At 35.7% G+C, this 22,109-nt stretch overlaps 4 protein-coding genes across 8 annotated transcripts; 1 reads left to right on the top strand and 3 right to left on the bottom strand.

Moving 5' to 3' along the window:
- Positions 1-339: 339 nt before the first annotated feature.
- Positions 340-7,636, bottom strand: LOC116128111 (phosphatidate cytidylyltransferase 4, chloroplastic). 4 transcript variants are annotated; one of them, XM_031413787.1, is made up of 8 exons: positions 7,262-7,636; positions 6,685-6,986; positions 5,805-5,995; positions 5,302-5,426; positions 2,115-2,248; positions 1,314-1,429; positions 899-937; positions 340-819 (listed from the first exon to the last, which is right to left on the bottom strand). In XM_031413787.1, the coding sequence occupies exons 1-8, from the start codon at positions 7,523-7,525 to the stop codon at positions 683-685; spliced, it is 1,308 nt and encodes a 435-aa protein (XP_031269647.1). In that variant the 5' UTR covers positions 7,526-7,636; the 3' UTR covers positions 340-682. The 4 variants fall into 4 exon arrangements, with proteins under 4 accessions (XP_031269647.1, XP_031269645.1, XP_031269646.1 ...); XM_031413785.1 differs by lacking the exons at positions 5,302-5,426; positions 5,805-5,995; positions 6,685-6,986; positions 7,262-7,636 and adding exons at positions 2,618-2,751; positions 3,108-3,298; positions 3,988-4,289; positions 4,568-5,083 and having other exon boundaries at positions 344-819; XM_031413786.1 differs by lacking the exons at positions 5,302-5,426; positions 5,805-5,995; positions 6,685-6,986; positions 7,262-7,636 and adding exons at positions 2,618-2,742; positions 3,108-3,298; positions 3,988-4,289; positions 4,568-5,080 and having other exon boundaries at positions 345-819.
- Positions 7,637-7,896: 260 nt separating this feature from the next.
- LOC116128112 (centrin-1) lies at positions 7,897-10,274 on the top strand. 2 transcript variants are annotated; one of them, XM_031413789.1, is made up of 6 exons: positions 7,897-8,393; positions 8,778-8,870; positions 8,971-9,084; positions 9,173-9,236; positions 9,419-9,543; positions 9,860-10,274. In XM_031413789.1, the coding sequence occupies exons 1-6, from the start codon at positions 8,037-8,039 to the stop codon at positions 9,926-9,928; spliced, it is 822 nt and encodes a 273-aa protein (XP_031269649.1). In that variant the 5' UTR covers positions 7,897-8,036; the 3' UTR covers positions 9,929-10,274. The 2 variants fall into 2 exon arrangements, with proteins under 2 accessions (XP_031269649.1, XP_031269650.1); XM_031413790.1 differs by having other exon boundaries at positions 7,901-8,393; positions 9,176-9,236; positions 9,860-10,271.
- Positions 10,275-11,016: 742 nt separating this feature from the next.
- Positions 11,017-14,487, bottom strand: LOC116128107 (vesicle-associated protein 1-2-like). Its single transcript, XM_031413779.1, has 8 exons — positions 14,270-14,487; positions 14,100-14,170; positions 13,851-13,932; positions 13,651-13,766; positions 13,368-13,532; positions 13,177-13,227; positions 12,504-12,581; positions 11,017-11,367 (listed from the first exon to the last, which is right to left on the bottom strand). Exons 1-8 carry the CDS (start codon positions 14,319-14,321, stop codon positions 11,257-11,259), a joined length of 726 nt encoding a protein of 241 aa, XP_031269639.1. The 5' UTR covers positions 14,322-14,487; the 3' UTR covers positions 11,017-11,256.
- A 953-nt stretch (positions 14,488-15,440) lies between these two features.
- Positions 15,441-17,674, bottom strand: LOC116128120. Its single transcript, XM_031413799.1, has 2 exons — positions 17,521-17,674; positions 15,441-16,615 (listed from the first exon to the last, which is right to left on the bottom strand). The coding sequence occupies exon 2, from the start codon at positions 16,610-16,612 to the stop codon at positions 15,611-15,613; it is 1,002 nt and encodes a 333-aa protein (XP_031269659.1). The 5' UTR covers positions 16,613-16,615; positions 17,521-17,674; the 3' UTR covers positions 15,441-15,610.
- Positions 17,675-22,109: the final 4,435 nt, after the last annotated feature.

Consider the following 22,109-nt stretch of genomic DNA (forward strand, 5'->3'; position numbering starts at 1 on the left):
CCCCAGTGGACCTTTCTCTCTAAACTAGGTTGACATCTTTGAACCTTCTTCTTCAATGATTTGGGTCAAAATTTCCATGAAAGTTTATTAAAGCATTCGCTGGTCAACAACCAGATGGGCTAAACGATATAATTATACATTGGGAATGAGAATGGAGAAGTTATTGCTAAAAAGAAAAGTTCGAAGCTGTTTTTGGTTGTCCCACAATTTATTATTATTTTCTTGTATTATGGTCTGAATGGACGTGTATCATCAGGTCAATACACAAATTAGTTAGAAATCTATCCCAATGTGATGACAGTGCAGAATAAAACCTCAAAGATCGAAGTATCCTTCATCAATCATAATAACAAGGACGTCATGAAATAGGAAAATCAATATAAAATGTAAAATATGTTATCTCCAAGTCCCAGCTGAATACACACTTATAAAATTGGGTATCCAAATATATAATTGAAAATGGTCAGTCGAAAGGAGATAGAAACTGTACTGGAAATTGATAAGTAGTTTTCACAATTTCGGGCAAAGAAGCAGGTACTGCCCTTGAATCGAAAAACTGCAACAGTAACTAAGGTGATGGATCCTATGTGATTCAAGACATGTATATTTATATCAGAGGTACTCACACAAATTTGAAATTTGGGAAGAAAAATATGGAGATGGTAGAGTTGAAATTTTAATCTCATTTCCCTTCTCTGAAGTTGTTAAGGCAAGAATCAACTCTTTCCCTTACATAATTTTTCTGAATTTTGAGTGAATGTATGTGTGCTCCTAACTTCCGCAAAGGAAAAACCATAATTGGTTTATTTGATATCTTCTCTAGCCATTGGTCATAAAATTTTCTATCAAACTCCATAAAGCGGTAGGAAGGTTTTCACAAAGGAGTAAGCAAGCGCACCTGTGAATATATAACTGTCAACTCTGTCCAGTATACCACCTGCATTCAATGTTTCAGATTTTACATATTTGGTGAAAATTAGTTAGTATGCTTAATTCAACCATAGGGTATTAATGAACATATTTGTTTATAGTTGCAAACAGATATAAATAGATGAGGCAAAGTAAAAGTTCAAGTTACACATTATGTATAGATTATAAGATGGTTGCAGAAAAAGAAGGATAAAAACGACAATTGATGGTGATGCTAACTAAGATTGCACAAGTTCAGTTTAATAATCAGACACAAATTCATTAGAAAAAATTCTTTACAGTGAAATGAGTGTCAACAGTGAAAAATTAAACCTGTAGGATTTTATTTGTACTTAGTCTATGTCCACTAGAGAACTGAAACTTGAAAGAAAAAGGGTGATTACCGTGTCCAGGTATTAGGGATCCAGAGTCTTTGACACCAGCATCACGTTTGATCATCGATTCCGTAAGATCACCAAAAACCGACCCAACAAAGTTCAGAAACCCAAAAGCTATTGCACTGACAATTATCCAGGAACATAAAGTAAGGCACATATCATGACTTTGGAAAAACATACAAGCTTGCTGACAATGGCATAGGTGCATGATGTATGTCATATAATAGCAAAAGAATAGACATAAGTCACATGCTAAGCTTCAAACTGATAAGAAATGAGGGAAATTGAAAATTCAATAACTTCAGCCATATCCACCATGCATAAAATGGAAATATACAGCTACAAAAGTATTCAAGTACTTAAAACATTGAAATCTAGCACAGAATGTCAGACAGAACAATCTGATTCAAATCTAGTGTAAAACAAGAGCTGGAGAATGACATAACCAGAGAAATCGTGATTACCTTATATCGCACTCAATCATCAAAAGTGTTCACCATTTAGGGTGTTAGACACACTCCTAGCCATGCTTATTTCAAATAATGTCTACTTGCACTAGATAGTTTTGGGATCAAGGCTTAATAAAATCAAGTTTTCCAATTTCAACATATGTGTGAGTTGCATGAACAACTGCCATAGAATAGATAGATATTTGATAAACCAGACTTCCCCTCATATTAGTTCTCTCTAATACTTTAACACATAATGTAAACTAATAGAGCCATAAACAAATGTTAGCCTGCATCTTTTAAATAAAAAAAACTTTTTACTGTGACTTGAACACTACACAGAAGGAAGATTAAATACCTTAGCAGAGATGTTGGCCACAAAAAAATCCTTGATAATGCAACAGAAGTAGCTATACAACCACCCAAGCCAACAATAGTTCCCTCCCATGTTTTCTTCGGACTAATACTAGTAAGTTGTGTCCTACCAAAAGCCTGCATTAGAGATTAAAATCTACCTCATGGTCTTGAAATAATATGGACCCAAAAGTGCATAGCAACATCTTCCTCAATTCTGTTGAAATGATGGTAAATAGGAAGAAGAAACCTAAACTGACAGAAATACACAAATTTCAATTCCACCAACTATTATAAGAGATCCAAAGAAGTACATCTGTCATGCAACATTGGATACGTAAATGTTTAGCATTCTTCTCCACGATTGATCTCAAAGGTAGGAGGAAAAAGTTCTTGCAGGCTATGGTCATAATTCACAAAAAATAACTACATATTTTAGTTCTAATTCGTTATTTAGGAACATAAGAGAATTGAAAGGTACTATAGACCAACTCAAATGACAAATACCTTGCCGCCTACAAAAGCAAATGTATCTGCTGCAATTATGCTGCTGACAGAGATCAAGGTTGCCACAAGACCCACAGTCCAATGAGCTTGACCACCAAGAAGAACAGGCCATGCAGATCCTATTCCTGCAAAATCTTCAGAGGTTAGAAAACACAGAGCAATATAAGCAAAAGTAAAAAATGCAATGAAGGAATTAAGAGTGAAGAAGGATAAAGTACAACCCAGCATATATTCAGGCTCATAAACAATCACCTTTAAAAGGGCAGAAAACCAATACTTACTTTTTTAGTCGTTTATTTTAAAGAAAGCTAGAACACTTATAGTCAAGAGGGCAGAACCAGTCTCTTCAATAGTTTCAAGATCTTTTACATCCCCCACTTAAAAACATACACGTGGCTGTTCAAGTGGGACAAAATAGCAGAAATTGGTGTATCTTTCAATAAAACTCTATGATATCTAACTTTACAATCAGATAAGCATAGAGACTTACTAGTATTTAAGGCTGGGGCTGCTAAACCACATCGAAGCTTAACCCAAAAACAAGGAAGATATCCAACGTAAAACAGTCCAAACATGGTGCTACTCAGCTGAGCAAAACGAGGATTTCCTCTTTGTAAAAGCAATGCCATAGCAACAACGAAAGCAGCCGATGTAACTGAAACATCAATTTGGCCAAAATACCTGACCATGTATTACAAAAACTAATCAGCAACGAACCTCCATCTCATGAATCAGTGACCAAGATTGTTCATTATTCTAGATGCAAAATCATGCATGCAAAAAAACAATTCAAAAACTAATTTGTTGCACAGGCTCTCCAATAAAACAAAACAAAGTGTTTTGTTGAAAGAACTAATAATTTGGATACAGTCAAAACTTAAATGATCAATGATGTTATACCCCACTGCAATTAAAAAATTCTGGAGAAAGACACATTGAAGTTCAGGATAATATTTGATGGGCAAAGAAGAAAAATAAATAAATATTCTCTAACAAATAGAGGGAAATTCAACTTCACTTATTGGTAACTAGTTAATGAAGGAGTTAAAATTTGCAGTATTCCCTAATCTACACCTATGTTTACCCCATTTCCATGTTCTAACGCAGCCCAAATTGTCTTTTACTAGGGAGCTGAATGATAAATAGGGTTCTCCATTGCCCCCACAAACATAGAATAAAAACTCCACTCAATGATTAACACACAATCAGCCACATCAACCTCAACAAATGTGTGCCCCAAAGAGAGGGTTCCAAAACCTTGAAGAGAAACATATGCAATAATGTAATACATGCAAAGGCATTAAATTGAACCATTGTTAGACACTTAGATTGTGTCTGAACAACAAGTTACAGCAACTTAACAATCTTACAAGGTAACTATAGGCATGAGGGCACATATAACAGAGCAAACTCGTGACAGATATCGAGGCGGAGGAGTCATTCCTGCAGTGATTCCACGACTTCTTACCAACTCAAAATACTCACGTGCACCAACAAAAACAGCAGCTGCAAAGGCCACCGTGAAAACCCATCCTCCAGCCAGTACGATACCCCCAAAAGAGATTCCAATGCCAAGTCCAAAAACAATCCTTTTCTTTAACTGACTTGCTTTCTGTTGACGTTCTGAAACTGAATCCTCAATTACTGGTAAATTATTGCCTTTGTCGACTTCCTACAACATAATCATTTCAATAATTCCATCCTAATATAAAAAGAGAAAACTAAAACACAAACTTAGTTACTTCATTAAAACAACAATTCGAATTACCAAATAATTTGCATTATCCTAAACCTTGTGATCATAATGAAGTCATGCCATGTACCATTATCAACACGGGCACACTACAGAACTAAAGTTAAACCATACACTCCTCATTATTGTCTCAAAAAAACCATTTAACACAAACGAATTTAAATACATAATTTAGGAAAGACTAACTAAATTATTACCTCTTTGGCATTGTCCTCATCAAGCCGGTCCGGCTCAGCTCTCATCGCAGCCGCAATCAAGCAGCGGTTCGTGGAAATACCGGATTGTCGAACTCGAAGCATGGGTTTGGATCCATCAAAGACTATACGGAGATTAAATTTCGGATACCGTCTTTGATTGAGAATTAGGGTTTTGTTCGACGTGGGACGGCATGGGCAAGCACAAAGAGAAGACAGAGAGAGTGGAATTACATTGTACCTATCGATTTCTACAAACGAGGCCATCGAATTGAGAGAGAAATAAATGGTGGGTTTAGTTACAGAGAATATAAACGCATATTTTGTTTCGCTTCTAGGGTTTTAACAGTGAATTTCCGTGAGCAGAAGAGTGAGGTCTGCGGCTGAGCGGTTTTCAGTGGCCTGTGAATAGTTGTTGATTGGGGTAGTTTGGGAGGGGATTTTTATACGGAGCGGATTTGAGGGACGAGCCAACATCTGGTTTACGTGCTAGCATTGCGCGTGGGCCACTACTACTTAACTTTAGCTGCGGTAAAAAGCCGTTCGGAATATGCAGTTCGGGGATACGTAAATGTTTAGCATTCTTCTCCACAATTGATCTCAAAGGTAGGAGGAAAAAGTTCTTGCAGGCTATGGTCATAATTCACAAAAAATAACTACATATTTTAGTTCTAATTCGTTATTTAGGAACATAAGAGAATTGAAAGGTACTATAGACCAACTCAAATGACAAATACCTTGCCGCCTACAAAAGCAAATGTATCTGCTGCAATTATGCTGCTGACAGAAATCAAGGTTGCCACAAGACCCACAGTCCAATGAGCTTGACCACCAAGAAGAACAGGCCATGCAGATCCTATTCCTGCAAAATCTTCAGAGGTTAGAAAACACAGAGCAATATAAGCAAAAGTAAAAAATGCAATGAAGGAATTAAGAGAGGAGATTAAGAGTGAAGAAGGATAAAGTACAACCCAGCATATATTCAGGCTCATAAACAATCACCTTTAAAAGGGCAGAAAACCAATACTTACTTTTTTAGTCGTTTATTTTAAAGAAAGCTAGAACACTTATAGTCAAGAGGGCAGAACCAGTCTCTTCAATAGTTTCAAGATCTTTTACATCCCCCACTTAAAAACATACACGTGGCTGTTCAAGTGGGACAAAATAGCAGAAATTGGTGTATCTTTCAATAAAACTCTATGATATCTAACTTTACAATCAGATAAGCATAGAGACTTACTAGTATTTAAGGCTGGGGCTGCTAAACCACATCGAAGCTTAACCCAAAAACAAGGAAGATATCCAACGTAAAACAGTCCAAACATGGTGCTACTCAGCTGAGCAAAACGAGGATTTCCTCTTTGTAAAAGCAATGCCATAGCAACAACGAAAGCAGCCGATGTAACTGAAACATCAATTTGGCCAAAATACCTGACCATGTATTACAAAAACTAATCAGCAACGAACCTCCATCTCATGAATCAGTGACCAAGATTGTTCATTATTCTAGATGCAAAATCATGCATGCAAAAAAACAATTCAAAAACTAATTTGTTGCACAGGCTCTCCAATAAAACAAAACAAAGTGTTTTGTTGAAAGAACTAATAATTTGGATACAGTCAAAACTTAAATGATCAATGATGTTATACCCCACTGCAATTAAAAAATTCTGGAGAAAGACACATTGAAGTTCAGGATAATATTTGATGGGCAAAGAAGAAAAATAAACAAATATTCTCTAACAAATAGAGGGAAATTCAACTTCACTTATTGGTAACTAGTTAATGAAGGAGTTAAAATTTGCAGTATTCCCTAATCTACACCTATGTTTACCCCATTTCCATGTTCTAACGCAGCCCAAATTGTCTTTTACTAGGGAGCTGAATGATAAATAGGGTTCTCCATTGCCCCCAAAGACATAGAATAAAAACTCCACTCAATGATTAACACACAATCAGCTACATCAACCTCAACAAATGTGTGCCCCAAAGAGAGGGTTCCAAAACCTTGAAGAGAAACATATGCAATAATGTAATACATGCAAAGGCATTAAATTGAACCATTGTTAGACACTTAGATTGTGTCTGAACAACAAGTTACAGCAACTTAACAATCTTACAAGGTAACTATAGGCATGAGGGCACATATAACAGAGCAAACTCGTGACAGATATCGAGGCGGAGGAGTCATTCCTGCAGTGATTCCACGACTTCTTACCAACTCAAAATACTCACGTGCACCAACAAAAACAGCAGCTGCAAAGGCCACCGTGAAAACCCATCCTCCAGCCAGTACGATACCCCCAAAAGAGATTCCAATGCCAAGTCCAAAAACAATCCTTTTCTTTAACTGACTTGCTTTCTGTTGACGCTCTGAAACTGAATCCTCAATTACTGGTAAATTATTGCCTTTGTCGACTTCCTACAACATCATCATTTCAATTCCATCCTAATATAAAAAGAGAAAACTAAAACACAAACTTAGTTACTTCATTAAAACAACAATTCGAATTACCAAATAATTTGCATTATCCTAAACCTTGTGATCATAATGAAGTCATGCCATGTACCATTATCAACACGGGCACACTACAGAACTAAAGTTAAACCATACACTCCTCATTATTGTCTCAAAAAAATCATTTAACACAAACGAATTTACATACATAATTTACGAAAGACTAACTAAATTATTACCTCTTTGGCATTGTCCTCATCAAGCCGGTCCGGCTCAGCTCTCATCGCAGCCGCAATCAAGCGGCGGTTCGTGGAAATACCGGATTGACGAACTCGAAGCATGGGTTTGGATCCATCAAAGACTATACGGAGATTAAATTTCGGATACCGTCTTTGATTGAGAATTAGGGTTTTGTTCGACGTGGGACGGCATGGGCAAGCACAAAGAGAAGACAGAGAGAGTGGAATTACATTGTACCTATCGATTTCTACAAAAGAGGCCATCGAATTGAGAGAGAAATAAATGGTGGGTTTAGTTACAGGGAATATAAAGGCATATTTTGTTTCGCTTCTAGGGTTTTAACAGTGAATTTCCGTGAGCTGAAGAGTGAGGTCTGCGACTGAGCGGTTTTCAGTGGCCTGTGAATAGTTGTTGATTGGGGTAGTTTGGGAGGGGATTTTTATACGGAGCGGATTTGAGGGACGAGCCAACATCTGGTTTACGTGCTAGCATTGCGCGTGGGCCACTGCTACTTACCTTTAGCTGCGATAAAAAGCCGTTCGGAATATGCAGTTCGTTGGGTACTTTGAATCCTAATTAAGAAGATATTAATTTTACTATTTATTTATTTAACTCATAAATATATTTATTTTGTATGAGGGTTAAGGGTAGAATTGGAATTTCATAGTAGAAAGGGAGCGAAAGTAACCGTGAGGGAATGTTGGGAAACCCTTCTGAACAAAAACCACCGCCAAGAAACCCTCTTTTCAAATCTTGAATCCAGTTCAAACCGAAATGGTTCGAGCCCACCCATTAGATTCAGAAGCGGAAGAAACTGAGAGTTCAAGTTCAGAAGAAGAAATCGGTGAGCCTAATCGTAATGGGCAAAAACAACCGGAAGTATCAGAGTACGAGAAGCGGAGGCTATCCAGAATTGCTGAGAACAAAGCCAGAATGGAAGCCCTGGGACTCTCCAAATTGGCTTCTTCCTTCATGGGTTCATCTCAGAACTCCAATAAGCGTAAAGGGAAACGCAAGGTCGTTGAAGACGACGAGGATTATATGCCTAATGATGATGGTGATGATGATGATGATGATGATGGTGCTAACGAACTTGATGATGATAAAAGTTCCAGGTCTAACAAAAGGAAGGTGTGGTCTTAAGATATATATTTTTTTTTCTCTATTTCCTTTTTCAGTTAAAGTTTTATCTGGTATCACAGATGTTTTAGTTTGATAGCTGATTTTTTTTTTTCTTTTTTTTGCTATTTGTGAATTCCAATTTTCAAAAGTTGTTGAAGGCAAGAGAAGTTAAAAAAATTTCGAGTTGTAGGGAAAGAATTTATTTCTTATGCAGTTGAAAGTGCAATTAAGAAGATTTACACATTGGAGTTGTTGAATGATACTGTGATGGTGTATATGTAGGAGGCTTGAACGCCATTTCTTGAAGCTATAAATTACCGCTTGGTTGTCTCAGTAGGAATTAATTTAGGTATTGAAGAGAATCACTCTCTCCTTGCTTATTTCTTACTCCAGGTGAAGAGTAAAAGCCCAAAATCTAAGAAGAAAACTTCTCAAAAGCAATTGAATAGCGCAGATTACATTGATGAAGACACTGAGTTGATGCAGGTAATTGTAATTACTTATTATTGAACATTTACGTTTGGGTTCTAGTCTTCTAGATGATTGCATGAATGGAGCTACACTAAGAATTAGTATTCATATACAGGCAATTGCTCTTTCACTGCAACATTCTGCTGAAGTTCCAGGTTCTACTTTAAATGAAAAAAAGGGACAAGCTCGCGCTCAGGAAGATACAGGAAGGGGCAAGAGAAAAAAATCGGTTTGTTTAGGGATCCAGATCTATATTTTTCATCATGAGAAGATGTTTTGCATACTTTAGCCTTCTTAATTGTGTATTTTTTGGACAGCAGTTCACAAGTCGGGTACAAATGACTGAAGATGAAGTGATCTTACATTTCTTTCAGTTTGATGGTAATTTGTGATACTGCTGTTTTTCTTTCTTTCCTTCACGGATTTGGTATATACTTCTAATTTTTTGTTAATGTACTGAAAATGACGAGAAAAAGTGATATATCCTTCTTTCATTGTAAACTTTGCTACACATTTTTCTTTGGGAGATTTTTGGTTATTGATGAGTCATTGTTGGCGTGCAGAATCAGGAAGAGGTATCATAAGTAAAAGAGACTTGCGAAGAGTAGCAGTTGCACATGATTTTTTGTGGACAGACGAGGAGTTGGCTGATATGGTTCATTGCTTTGATAGTGATGGAGATGGGAAGGTCAGTAGTTGCTGCTTACCAACCATCTCCTCTCAGGTTTTTCAAATATGTTGGGGGTCTAGTTGGGTTATCAAAAAACCTGAGGGAGGCAGTTGGTAATTTCCTTAAAAAAAAAAAATTTCTTTAGTTCATCTTTAAATAGGCAAAATGGGACAGGATTAATGTTGTGGACTGAGGTGCAGAAAAGGTGCTACTTGGAAAATTCCTTGGTTATTATTAGAGAGCTTCATTACGGATTGTCTTAGGGTGATTTTATGGTAATACTACATTTATTGAATTTTTGTTAATGTTATCAATTTCACTGGCTACTTTGCAGCTAAATCTTGATGATTTTCGGAAGATTGTCAGCCGCTGCAATATGATACAAGCATCTGATAATTCTTGATGGATTTAAAGTCACAAAATCTAGTTCTACAGTGTCCATTTTCCACACACGGTGAGAAAGTGGTGATTATGTTTTTATATGACAATTTTTTTTAGTTCTTTATTATTACATAGGCAGAGAAAGATGTATCAGAATCTTCATGGAAATCAATTAACATTGTTTCACAAAGATTTTGATGTGATTTTCCCTCTCTACCATAAAATCTTGTCAAATGCTTTTACATAAGATCTTAAATCATTGATTATTGGTTGAGTTTGAATTTAGCCAGTAATCAGTGAAGAACTTAACACCCCTCCATCCCCTAACTTGTATGAACTCATATTAAAAATGGGGTGTTCATTGATTTTTCAGTTCTTTCAGGAACTTAACTTTTTTATTTATTTATTGCGCTCATGATCTGGTTATATATTTTATTCTCAAATGAGAGCGATGAGACTATTCAATTTTGTGGCTTCAATTTCTTTGGTAGAGTGGTTCATTTATTTTGTTATTTATTTTTCATTCAGTCTTTTTAGTTAGGCTTCCTGTGGGAGATGTGACAAAAGAGTTAACCATATTGGCGGAGAAATACCAGAGGAATTGAAAATAATCGGTGGTAATATATGAATGGTGGGTTCTGTCGGTGATCGTCCTCTCCACCGTCTCCGGTGAATCTGATGCGGTATTCTTAAGTGACATTGACACCAATGAAGTAATCATATTTGTTACCGTTGGACATTTATTAAGTGATAATCTCTGACGCGCCAAGATTTACCGTTAGATTCTATCAACTTTCACTACGCTCATGAAGATTTACTTGGCGCGCCGCAAAGATTCACCTCGTTAAGATCTTGATTAAGCACACACTATTTTGCCTTGCTGCCTCGGGATTGTGTTCGCTTTGTGTACATTTATGTATGCGCAGCAGCCTCCTTGAGCGAGTATTTTAATCGCTGGTATAACAAGTACATATACCATGAAAACGATGAACTTTAGGAGAATAAGATCTTTGTATAGTTTAATTTTAAATTTTAAAAAATTGCGTATTGATTTAGAACATCCGGAATTCTACTAGAGCTTTCCTCTGAAATTACCGTCTACACAGCATATTGAAAAGTCTAGGGCATTTAGTTAACATCACAGAATGAAAACCACCAGATTTTTTTACCTAATAACTTAATGAACAGAGGCTACCTTTATAGGTCACACACTCGACAAGTTGTTCTGGTTCTGATACAGACCACTAACACATTGAAGACAAGTTCCTGCTAATCAGTCACATCTGCTTTTTCAAATCTCTACATCTCATTTTTGCTTCGGTACCCACTAAAAATTAAAAACTCTGATGGTCAAATCTTCTTCAAAAGGTACCCCAAAATGATGCCAACCAAGCCAACTATAACAATATACATTATTGGTATACCTGTGCCACTTCTGTTGGCTTGACGCCTTAAGAGATCCTGCGCATAAAAATTTTCAAAGTAAAGCTCGTGTTTAACACTAATCAATGTACGAATTATGATGCTACAATAATTTAGGAATAAACTCATAATTCACCACCAGTGTAAACAGTTGTAACTATGAAGGCCATTATTCATTTTGCCCATCAACCAATCTGATTCCAATCACATTGTATCAATGAAATTAAATTGCATCCTGTGGGGCTGAGAATGAAAACAGTGGGTTGGTAAGTTTTGGCCCAGATCCCATTTAAGGTGACATCTAGATTAAAGAGAAATAAAAGGATTACAGCTAGCTGCAATCATTGTATGAGCATAGGAATTGCCCACAGTCCTAAACATTCTTTGGGACATGTTCTCTCGCTTCTATTTATTCTTTTATGTGGAAAATAAACCTTTTCTTGTTGACTTCCCTCCATAAGATCCAGTAGTCCCAGCCCTATCATTGCTATCCTAATTCCTACCAAATTCTGTCAAGTCCCTTCTCATTACAGGGAAAAAAAATTATAAATATCATAGGAAGTTGACCAAAATCTTCTTCCTCATTCCGTGCAGTTAGTTCAAAACGCAAAAAACTAGCAAACAATACCCTCTTTCCCCACCCACAGGTTCATGGTGCAGAAAAGTTCGCTTATCATTTATGTTATACATAAGACCTTGTTAAGCTGAACTCTGATGATCCCTAACGAGTATACTTGGGCAATAATTAATCAGAGTGGTTGTAGCAACAGTGTTGAAATATCTTCCAAACAGTGTATTCCAGACATTATTGCAAGATACAAAGTTCAATTAAACTAGAATTTCTAATGTTGCAACATATCAGTTAATGCTTAGGGAGTTTCTAATTGTCCAGGAAACTAGACCCAGACAAGTCATACAAATTGGTGGTAGTCTTAGTGTCAAGCATGACAAACTGGGCCAACAGGGAAGCCAAGCTAGGCTCAAGAATTGGTAAGTCAACAAATAAAAAACAACCGGAAGTATCAGAGTATAGAAAATAATTGTGTCCATCCAAATGGGCCTGATCGAGCGTCAAAAAACAAGGCCAGACTCTGCTAGGCCACTTGATCAACACTATTAACAATTTTGCAAGTATAGGCTCCACCAAAGATAAAATAACATAAAAAGAACCTTACCAGCTCTTGTTGAAGCTTGTTATTATGCTGAATAACAGAATTTTTTTCTTCGGTCAGCTTTGAAACGAGAGCCCTAGCCTGAAATCGCAAGCATAACTCAGAATAAAGAACCAAGAAACACTATGGATATTTAGCTATAACTGGGAAAGTTAAATCTGTATGAAAACATTTCTTGGCCGCATGTACACCTCAAAATTTCTAAGTGACTACTTTGATATAAACAGAAAAGGTAATTAGGCAAACTTAATGTTGCCATTTAAAAGCAGAAGAAAGACACAAAAAGCAAATTTCGTTCTTTTAATTGGTGAGAAAATTAGAAAATTCATTAAATGCTTGAATATTTATTATATGTCATCTCAATTATAGAAACTAAAAACATAACCAAAATCCAGTCAACTGTTTCATCAAGTTCAGGTTATGGTAGTTAATAAGTTACCGTTTTCTTTGGATCTAACATACATACATATTCCAAACCTTACATGGTTTCAAAAGGCAACTATCTCTCCAATTACACAACCCCAAAAAAAACAATTGAAAATCTAAATCAAGCACAACGACTGATCACTAAGCATCACATACATGTTTTGTCAAGTAGAACCTAGATTAAATAGTGATACGATATTTTAAGGAATTAAATACCAAAGGGGTTAAAGATGATAAATAAAGGGGATACCTCTGTTGAGTTATCTTGTGGCTCAGGTCGCTCAACAAAAGCTCTTGAAGCCTACAGGAACATGCAAAACCTCAAAATAAAAACCAAACCAAAAAGGAAATAATAAAGTTTACAATACAATACTTACATAAATTTAGTAACCAAAACCTTATACTTAATATTCCGAAAAAAATAAAACCTTAGATACTTACAGCTGAAAATTCAGAAGCACTCAAATTCCCATTGTCTGACACAGATGCTCGAGGCGAAGAACCTTCTTCAGACCCTTCTCGAACAGGTGATGGTGGCCGAGGTGGAGCTACATAAACAACCCTCAATTTGCACTCTTCAACATTATGTCCTGCCTCCTTATTGAACTAAAAAAAAATAATGAAAAAAAAAAAGGAGAAAAACCCATTTCCCTAAGCACAAAACTGTACCAAGTAAGCCTTAAATAGATACTCAAACCAAAACCACACTCATATATGTCAATACCATCTCTGGAGTTATATCCTTTGCAGTGGCTCCAGGACTTGTAACTACACTCTGAAGTAAAAATTTGTCTTTGCATTGCATGTCCGCAGGTGCTTCCTTTTGTGCTTGCATTGTAACTAAATCGTTTTTTTTTTAATCAGTTCTTCCATTAACAAAAAGAATTAATTAAATAAATATATAATTACAAGTCTAGAAATTACCTATGACATCACATGTAGACCTGGGCAAAACAACTCCAGTGTTGGGTCTAACACAGTACTTCTTTGGATTTGTCGTTTTAACCTAAAAGCTCACAAATTTTACAATCACAATTACGGAAGTCAAGACTACAAATCTCTAGGGCACAATAATTTCAAAATTAAATTCGAAGATCTAGGTATACACGGAACTCACAAGTAGAATTTGAACTTGTATTAAATAAAGTAAAATTTGAGAATGGTATGAAATACCTTGAAAGCCACATAATTATCGCTCTTATTTGACAACTGTAGAGAGCACGAGATCTGCTTCCTCAATTCAACTTTTTTTTTTTTTTTTTTTGAAAAAAAAAAAAAATTAGAACTCTTAATAAGAAACATTTAAAACAAAATTACGGATCTGAAAGCAAATAGAGGCTTACAGGGGAATTGGAGCTCCTGAGGTTCGATACTGAGAAGCTCGCCAGTACTCATCGCTACGCAATCGATTTAGAGAGATAGCTACTGGAAGTTCCCGGCGCCTGTTAAGAGGATGATCCTGGTTCACCAACGAGTGAGAGAACAAGCGACGAGAGATTGAAAGGAGTGAGAGTCGTTTTTAAATAGGAGAGATGCAAAGTAACAACGTGGGACAGTGATGTTCGTCTTACTTTCAACTTGTGTTTTATTTTTATTCCCGGTACGGGAATTTACAGTTTCTTCGGTTCAAAGCAGGGGTATTATTGTCTTTTAATACACAACCCACAAGCAAACCCAGATGCGTTGACTGGACACTGTTGTTAATGACAACTAGACAAAGAGTCTTTCTGACTCTTTAATCAAATAATTAATTAGAGATACCAAAATATATTCAATTGCTATAAACAATCGATCAAAATCTGGCATAATTACTCTATAAGGTGAAACTACAAAACCAATACGGCTGGTTTATTGAGTACACTGGTAAGTGCATATCATTATCAAAGTGCCCATAGAGATCATGGTGGATATGGCTATGCTTTTTAAGAGAGGCCAAAGATAAAAAAAAAAAAAAAAAAAAAAAAAAAAAAAAAAATTCAAGTCAAATGTGATCAGAGAAGTAATTATGATAGCATTACTTTTTCTCTACATTTTTCGATGTCTTTTTTTAAACAAATTTTTTCAATATTTTTCCCTTTTAAACAGTCACATAACGATATTACGATAACATCTTGGCTTGCCTCCCGTTTACTGTTAGAACTCCCCCACTCCAAAAGGGGCCCTAAACCCTAAACCCTCTGTCCTTATTAATCCAGGCCAATCTGTAGCCGGTATATGTATCATTTGGTCTTGGAAATTACATGGGAATATGGGATTCCATCAGATATACACTTTTTCTTGCCTTTAGATTTTGTCACAAGAGAAGTGCAAGTCCATGTATCCACTCAAAATAACAAAGCTCTTCCATGTATAATGCTTAAACGGTATTCATTACTAAGTAAACAAACAGTAGCATAATTTTTTTATCATCCAACAATTATGCCTCTGTCGCGATATGCCTATTGACAAAGTCATCATATTGCCAAAATGTGCACCACTCCTAATTATATTAACAGGCCATAACCACAACGTTGATGTAACAATCATCTCTCACTGTCTATATGTATAACAGTATAAGCATGGATGTCTTTAAAGATTACTACAAACAGATATATTCCAATCTACATTTTATTTGATAGTATATTCACACATCTGTATTTGAGTCCTCCATTCTTCATCTAATCCTTTGATAGCACAATAATTCATTAGCCATTGGCAGGTGCAGAAGACTTTTGCTGACGAGCTCTAACAAAACCAGCAAACCAAGCAACCCTCATGAGTTGAATACCAAGAATCAGCACCCACCAACATACTAAACCCCTAATGGTATGCACCATCCATGCTGGTGCACTAAGCTCAACCCCAAGCTTTAAACCCCTCATCAACTGCAACACACGGTAAGACTCATACACAACTGGGGTCACCAACCATACCGGTGAACGCCAATGCCAGGTCAACATCTCGGTCAAAATCTGTACTGAAAGAAGCAGTAGGTAGGGACCTAAAAGAATTGCAAATGGGATGAAAGACACCTGGGGTTGGACAAGGCCCTTCTGGCATCCCAACAGCATCATCAAGGGGATTATAAATCCAGTCACATTTGCAACCATATTCCAGAATTGGTAACTGAAAGGAGGCTTGCTATTGAAGGCCTCTGTTGGCTTTTTTGGCCGGGCACATGAATCTGCCATGAGAAGGAAAAGGGTTGCACCAAGATTGAAAATGCAATCAAGTCCAATCAAAGAAAGCAGACTGGCTATGTTGGGGCCAAGAAATATGGATGATAGCGGGAGCCACAAAGTGGGTACCATGCCTGTGGTGAGTAGAAGAGATGGACCCAGAAGCCACATCGGCCATTTAAGAAACTGAAACTGCACCAATGGCTGATTACTTGCATCTGTGACTCCTCCAGTATTTGTTGCTGTTGCTTCAGCTGAGTTTTCAGAACTCAGAGTTTCAAATATATTGGAAGTTTTATTCAAAAAACTATAATCAGCATCATCAGTGGTAGTGGGAGCTTGTGTGACTGGTGAAGATTCCCAAGGAGTTATATTTGTGCAGCAGACACGGGGGTGTTTAACATGATTAGGAGAGACAGTAACTACATGGATCACATTTGTGAATTTTAGCAATTTCAGGTTTCTGGGGAGTACTCGGTGAATACTGATGGTTGACATTGTGGATGGAGCCTGAGCTAAAAATGCCATTCGCTGAAATTGGAATTTTAGCAACAGTAAGAACTATGCACTTCAACCACAAATACAAAGGGAGTTCAAGAAAAATATAATAGTCAGCACGAGATATAAGCAAACAGAAGAAATAAAGAAAATTGGCATTCCCCAGCATAAGGATAACCACATAAACAAGGAATTTTTAAGGCATACTATTCATATCCTTAAACATAGAGACCATGATTGATTCTCGTTCACCAAGCTAACATCAACTTCTAGAGTTAGCCTCTTGCAAGATAAAGTTGCCATTAACTGCCAATGGCAACTATATTAAAATTAAGAAACGTTCTTAATGTGCATGCACTGTATCTGATAAAGTGAATACTAGTTTCTAAGAAAAAGAAAGTAATATAGTCGCTTGCCACAAGCAGGATATGCCACCGAAAATAGTTCTACAAATCAAATGACTAATTCATTTCTTCATTAACTCGGGAACAATATCATCATTCTTGGTCATTAAAAATAATAAAATCATGCCTAGTAACAATTTGAAGGTATATTAATAATTTTAATCCCAAAAAAAAAAAAATAAAATAAAAAAATAAAAAAAAAAAAAAAATTTGAAAAGCTGAAATTAAATAAAACTAAGAACAACGAATTGAATTCCATTTCTTACATCTAAATATGATTCTGCCTATGCCCAAATTGAAATGAGTAAACCATGATGCAATCATATACACAATTTATGCGAATTTCAAGTTAAAATACAATTATATAACACGCTGACAGAGAAACCTAGATATTGAACGCTTCTTCAAGTCTTCATTTGCTCTCAGCAATCAATCATGATAATTGAAGGGCTGGAAACCAGAATAAAGAACTTGACGCCATTTATTGTGATAATAATATAGAAATATAAACGAACATTTGACAAAACCCTTTACCTCCTCCGGAAAACTCTTTATGAAATCCAGGCCTCAAATCAGATTGCTTTGGGAGGCAGTCCCACTCTGAGGAGAAATGAGAACCACAAAACGAAGAGGACGGAAATTGGATTTTGTTTAAACAATAGGGGAAACGCAGTAACTGGGCCTTGCCATTCGGAGATCTAAGCCCAGATCCTTACGAAAGTATCAGTTACTTTATTTCTAACGTCTAATTACTAAAAAGGGTGTTTTACATTACCAAAAAAAGTTAATGAAATATTCCCCGAAATTATATGATAAAATAACAAAAAATTTCATAAAACTTTAGAAATAACAGAAATCTCTCCATTGTTAATTTTTAGGTGTTAAAATAAATGATTGAAAAGTAATTTTGTAATATTTACAAACACTTAATGACGTAAATTTTAACGACTCACTAAAAGTTCATTAACAATGGTGAGATTTTCGTTATTTTGTCATGCTTCGGGAGGGTCAATGGACCGACCCTTACCAAAATATACTTTGTGATTTTCTCATTTAAAAGTTATATTCCTTTACTAAATTAAATTAAATTAAATTACCATGTGCATGTCAATATCACATAAAAGTAGATATCATTTATCATGAAAATTTGAGGATAGAATGTGAAAGGCGTAATTTATATTAATGAATTCATGAGATAAAAATAAATGAATATCAATTAATGTTTTAACCCTTCAAACTTTTCTGTATCACCCACCCTCTCTTTGTACATTATCGTGATGATATTAACCAATGATTTTAAANTAAATTAAATTAAATTACCATGTGCATGTCAATATCACATAAAAGTAGATATCATTTATCATGAAAATTTGAGGATAGAATGTGAAAGGTGTAATTTATATTAATGAATTCATGAGATAAAAATAAATGAATATCAATTAATGTTTTAACCCTTCAAACTTTTCTTTATCACCCACCCTCTCTTTGTACATTATCGTGATGATATTAACCAATGATTTTAAAAAAAGAAAAGAAAGAAAGAAATGGTTTTTTTGTTTAATTGGAATCCTTTCCTGATCTCACTCATCATTTGGAATCACTTGTCACTCTTTGAGTGTTTGAATTGAACAAATGTTTAATTAGGTTTTTGTTTGTTCTAAAATGCATACAAAAAACTGTTAGTTGCATGCACACGTGTTATTTATTCATTCTAGTTATTTGTTATCGGTAATAATGTACACGTATTTATTTGACAAAGACGCGTAAAATTACTAGAGTAGGTCTAAATGTTACGTGAACCCCACCAGAGAAAATTTTGATGCATGTGAATCAAAGTAATGTTCCTTTAATAACGCAAAGTAACATAGCCAGTAACGGATTCAGAATAATTTTTTTTTTGGGTAGGTCAAAATAAAAATTAATTATACATTAATATTTTTATTAGGATTGATCAAAATCCAGAAATTATATATATTAATATTTTTTTAAATAAAATTGAGGATAGGCCATGATAGGCTGAATCCGCCCCTGAACATAGCCACATAGGGGTCCAGTATGTGCACATGGAGGTTCCTATGTGTCACGTCGGCGACCATATGGAAACAAAACAAAACGGCAAAGATTAGGATTCAACGGAACTTGTACGATTTGCATGACAAAATATTTGTCCCAAACATAGGGTGAGCTTTGAAGTAAATCCAAGGTGGGTTGCGGCGGTTGCCATCCCTAGCTTGAGTCAAGAGCAGGTAAAATTTGAGCTCAATCTGACCATAAATGTCCCTTCATTTGAAATTTTTCTCTTTTCCTCTTTTTTCTGCAGCAGCTCTCTTCATTTCTCTTCACTTTTTTCTCCTGTTTACACAAAGCCCTAATTATAAAGTAAACTACATCGACTTTAACAAGATTTGGTTTTAAGCCACACTTTACACGAGGAAAACCCAAACCCAACAGTACTATGACGATCAATTATTATATTCTAGAAACAACTTCTGTCACAATGTTCGATATAATTATATAGCCTCATACTTTGTTTACTAATCTTCCCCCCCTTTAATTATAATCAATCTCCGCAATTATAAATCAGTAAATAACGATAAAAATTCTCAGTTGTATTCCGTCCGCAAAAAAAATAAAATCTTAGGCTTCGTTTGGCTCACATTTGGGAATACTACTATTAGTATTCCTAATAAATTAAACAGTAAAATTACAAAAACTCACAATATTATTCAATTTATTATTTTTAAACCCCCTAAATTTATTATTTAATTAAATACCCCTAAATATTTTTTTAGAAATTACAAAAAACCCTAGTAACCCATATTTACTAATTCTGGCCACCATCGTCGAAAAATGGCCAAAATCTGATATAATGGCGCACTACCGACTGAATCTGGCCAATAGTGCGTTGATTTATCCTTTTCCGGCCAGATCCACGAGTGATATGCAGAAAAGGCCAAATCTTTGGCCGTAGTCAGTCGTCAACAACAGCCACACATGGTCATCGTTGACGAGCAATACAGTCAGATCTGGCCGTCAATGGCTAGATCTAGCCGTAGATCTGGCATTTGCCAGCTAGATCCACCATGGATCTGGTTAGAAAAGGCTATATTAGCGCATGACCGGCTAGATCCAATCGGTCATGCGCCGATATGACGACTCCGACCACCCTCCGGTGGTGTGGCTGACTGTCCATATTTATGGGTGGGTTGGGGGTGTTTTTGTTAACTTTTAATATTTTATTATAGGGGTTTTTAGTAAATAAACAAACATAGGGGGGTTTTTAGTAAATAAGCAAATAAGCAAATATAGAGGGTATTTTTATTTATTTTCAAATCCTACATCGTAATACCCACCCAATTCAACTTTTTTTAACTTTTTTTCCAAAACTTTTCTAAAAGTGTAAAAAAGTGAACCAACGGAGCCTTAATTTCTGTTTTTGGAATCCGAAGGTCAAATGGTGTAAACAGTAAAATCTAATTATTCATTTGTGTGGGCCTGGTGTTTGGTGGGAAAAACCATAATTTGCTGCCACGTAAGAACTTTGCAGGTATATTATTCAAATATTTCGGCCCATGGCGAGAGATGAATTCCCAAGAACAAGATAATCTAGGTTTTGGGTCCTAATGAGTGAACAAATTTTTCCCACCCCAATATAGCTTAATGACGGTTTCTCACCTAGAAACTTTTAAAATATCACTTTACTACTCAAATTTATATCTGTAACTTTCGTTTTTCGATTTTGGAATCGTTCACAGTTTGCGACCCCACACATTATCATTCTCATTCCCAGTTATCACTCAAAAATCCTCAAACTCTATTCTCGTCGACTCCGTCAATGTTGGCAATTGACCCAAATGATAGTTAACAACTTTTTCCCCACCCAAACCATTATTTGGATGGCAAAAAGTTGTTACTCGTCCTATTAAAGCATATTTGGGTGGGAAAAAGTCGTTGACTTGTCCTATCAAAGCACAAAGAAATAAGATAATTTTGGTCCTACTAAAGTACATACCAAGGGATCTCATGGGAGGGAAAAAATGAACCTTCAAACAATACTAAGGGATCTCATGGCAAGGAAAAAAGGAGCCTTCAATTATATGATTCAATTCACACTCAGTTTTTTTTTCTTGATGGTTGTTTAGTTGGGTTCATGTTCCTTCCAAGAAGATTCATGATAGGCAGTAATCTTACGAGTCATTACCCACTACTATTTATATCCTTGTTAATTTGTACATAGCATAGGTTCTGTTTGTTTAAATATTTTTCACTATCCTATTCATCATTTTTCTAAAACCAATTTGTTTCCCTATTATGGAGATACTATTATATTTTATTCACGTTTTTAAACCCCTTAAGTTTTTAATTTAATTAAACACCCCCTAAAAAAGTTTAGAAATTGATAAAAACCCCCATCCCCCCACATTTGCCAGATTCCGCCACCACCATTGGAAAACACCCCCTGAAAAACACCCCTCATGGCAAGGAAAAAAGAGACTTCAATTATATGATTCAATTCACCCTCAGGTTCTTTTTTTTCTGATGGTTGTTTAGTGTGGTTACACGTTCCTTCCAAGAGATTCATAATAGGCAGTAATCTTACAAGTCAATTACCCACTACTGTTTCTATCCTTGTTAATTTGTACGATACATAGAGTCTGTTTGTTTTAATATTTTTCACTATCCTTTCATACTATTTCCAAAATACCAGTTTGTTTCCCTATTATGGAAATACTATTATATTTTATTCAATTTTTTTAAACCCTTTAGTTTTTTAATTTAACTAAACACCCCTAAAAGTTTAGAAATTGACAAAAACACCCCCATCCACCCACATTTGCCATTTCGGCCACCATCATCGGAAAACACCCCTTGAAAAACACCCCTCACGCAAGAAAAAGAGCCTTCAATTATATGATTCAATTCACACTCAGGTTTTTTTTTTCTCGATGGTTGTTTAGTTGGGTTACACGTTCCTCCAAGAAATTCATATAGGCAGCAATCTTACGAGTCAATTCCCCCCTACTGTTTCTATCCTTGTTAATTTGTACGATATCATAGGTCCGTTTGTTTTAATATTTTTCACTATCCTATTCATACTATTTCCAAAATACCATTTTGTTTCC

The sequence above is a fragment of the Pistacia vera genome, unplaced genomic scaffold (assembly GCF_008641045.1).
Source record: "Pistacia vera cultivar Batoury unplaced genomic scaffold, PisVer_v2 Contig197, whole genome shotgun sequence".
In the NCBI taxonomy this organism is placed as follows: domain Eukaryota; kingdom Viridiplantae; phylum Streptophyta; class Magnoliopsida; order Sapindales; family Anacardiaceae; genus Pistacia; species Pistacia vera.

Excerpts from the sequence above, each read along its gene's own strand:
- LOC116128120 (XM_031413799.1), bottom strand. The coding sequence starts at position 16,612 with ATGGCATTTTTAGCTCAGGCTCCATCCACAATGTCAACCATCAGTATT.
- LOC116128112 (XM_031413789.1), top strand. The coding sequence starts at position 8,037 with ATGGTTCGAGCCCACCCATTAGATTCAGAAGCGGAAGAAACTGAGAGT. Across the intron at positions 9,237-9,418 it reads ACATTTCTTTCAGTTTGATG|AATCAGGAAGAGGTATCATA; the intron begins GTAATTTGTGAT and ends GTTGGCGTGCAG. Across the intron at positions 9,544-9,859 it reads ATAGTGATGGAGATGGGAAG|CTAAATCTTGATGATTTTCG; the intron begins GTCAGTAGTTGC and ends GCTACTTTGCAG.
- LOC116128107 (XM_031413779.1), bottom strand. The coding sequence starts at position 14,321 with ATGAGTACTGGCGAGCTTCTCAGTATCGAACCTCAGGAGCTCCAATTC. Across the intron at positions 13,767-13,850 it reads GTCTACATGTGATGTCATAG|TTACAATGCAAGCACAAAAG; the intron begins GTAATTTCTAGA and ends AAAACGATTTAG. Across the intron at positions 11,368-12,503 it reads ACAAGCTTCAACAAGAGCTG|GATCTCTTAAGGCGTCAAGC; the intron begins GTAAGGTTCTTT and ends TTTTATGCGCAG.
- LOC116128111 (XM_031413785.1), bottom strand. The coding sequence starts at position 4,831 with ATGGCCTCGTTTGTAGAAATCGATAGGTACAATGTAATTCCACTCTCT. Across the intron at positions 3,299-3,987 it reads CTCATGCCTATAGTTACCTT|GTATTTTGGCCAAATTGATG; the intron begins GTAAGATTGTTA and ends ATACATGGTCAG. Across the intron at positions 1,430-2,114 it reads TGGCCAACATCTCTGCTAAG|TGCAATAGCTTTTGGGTTTC; the intron begins GTATTTAATCTT and ends GATAATTGTCAG.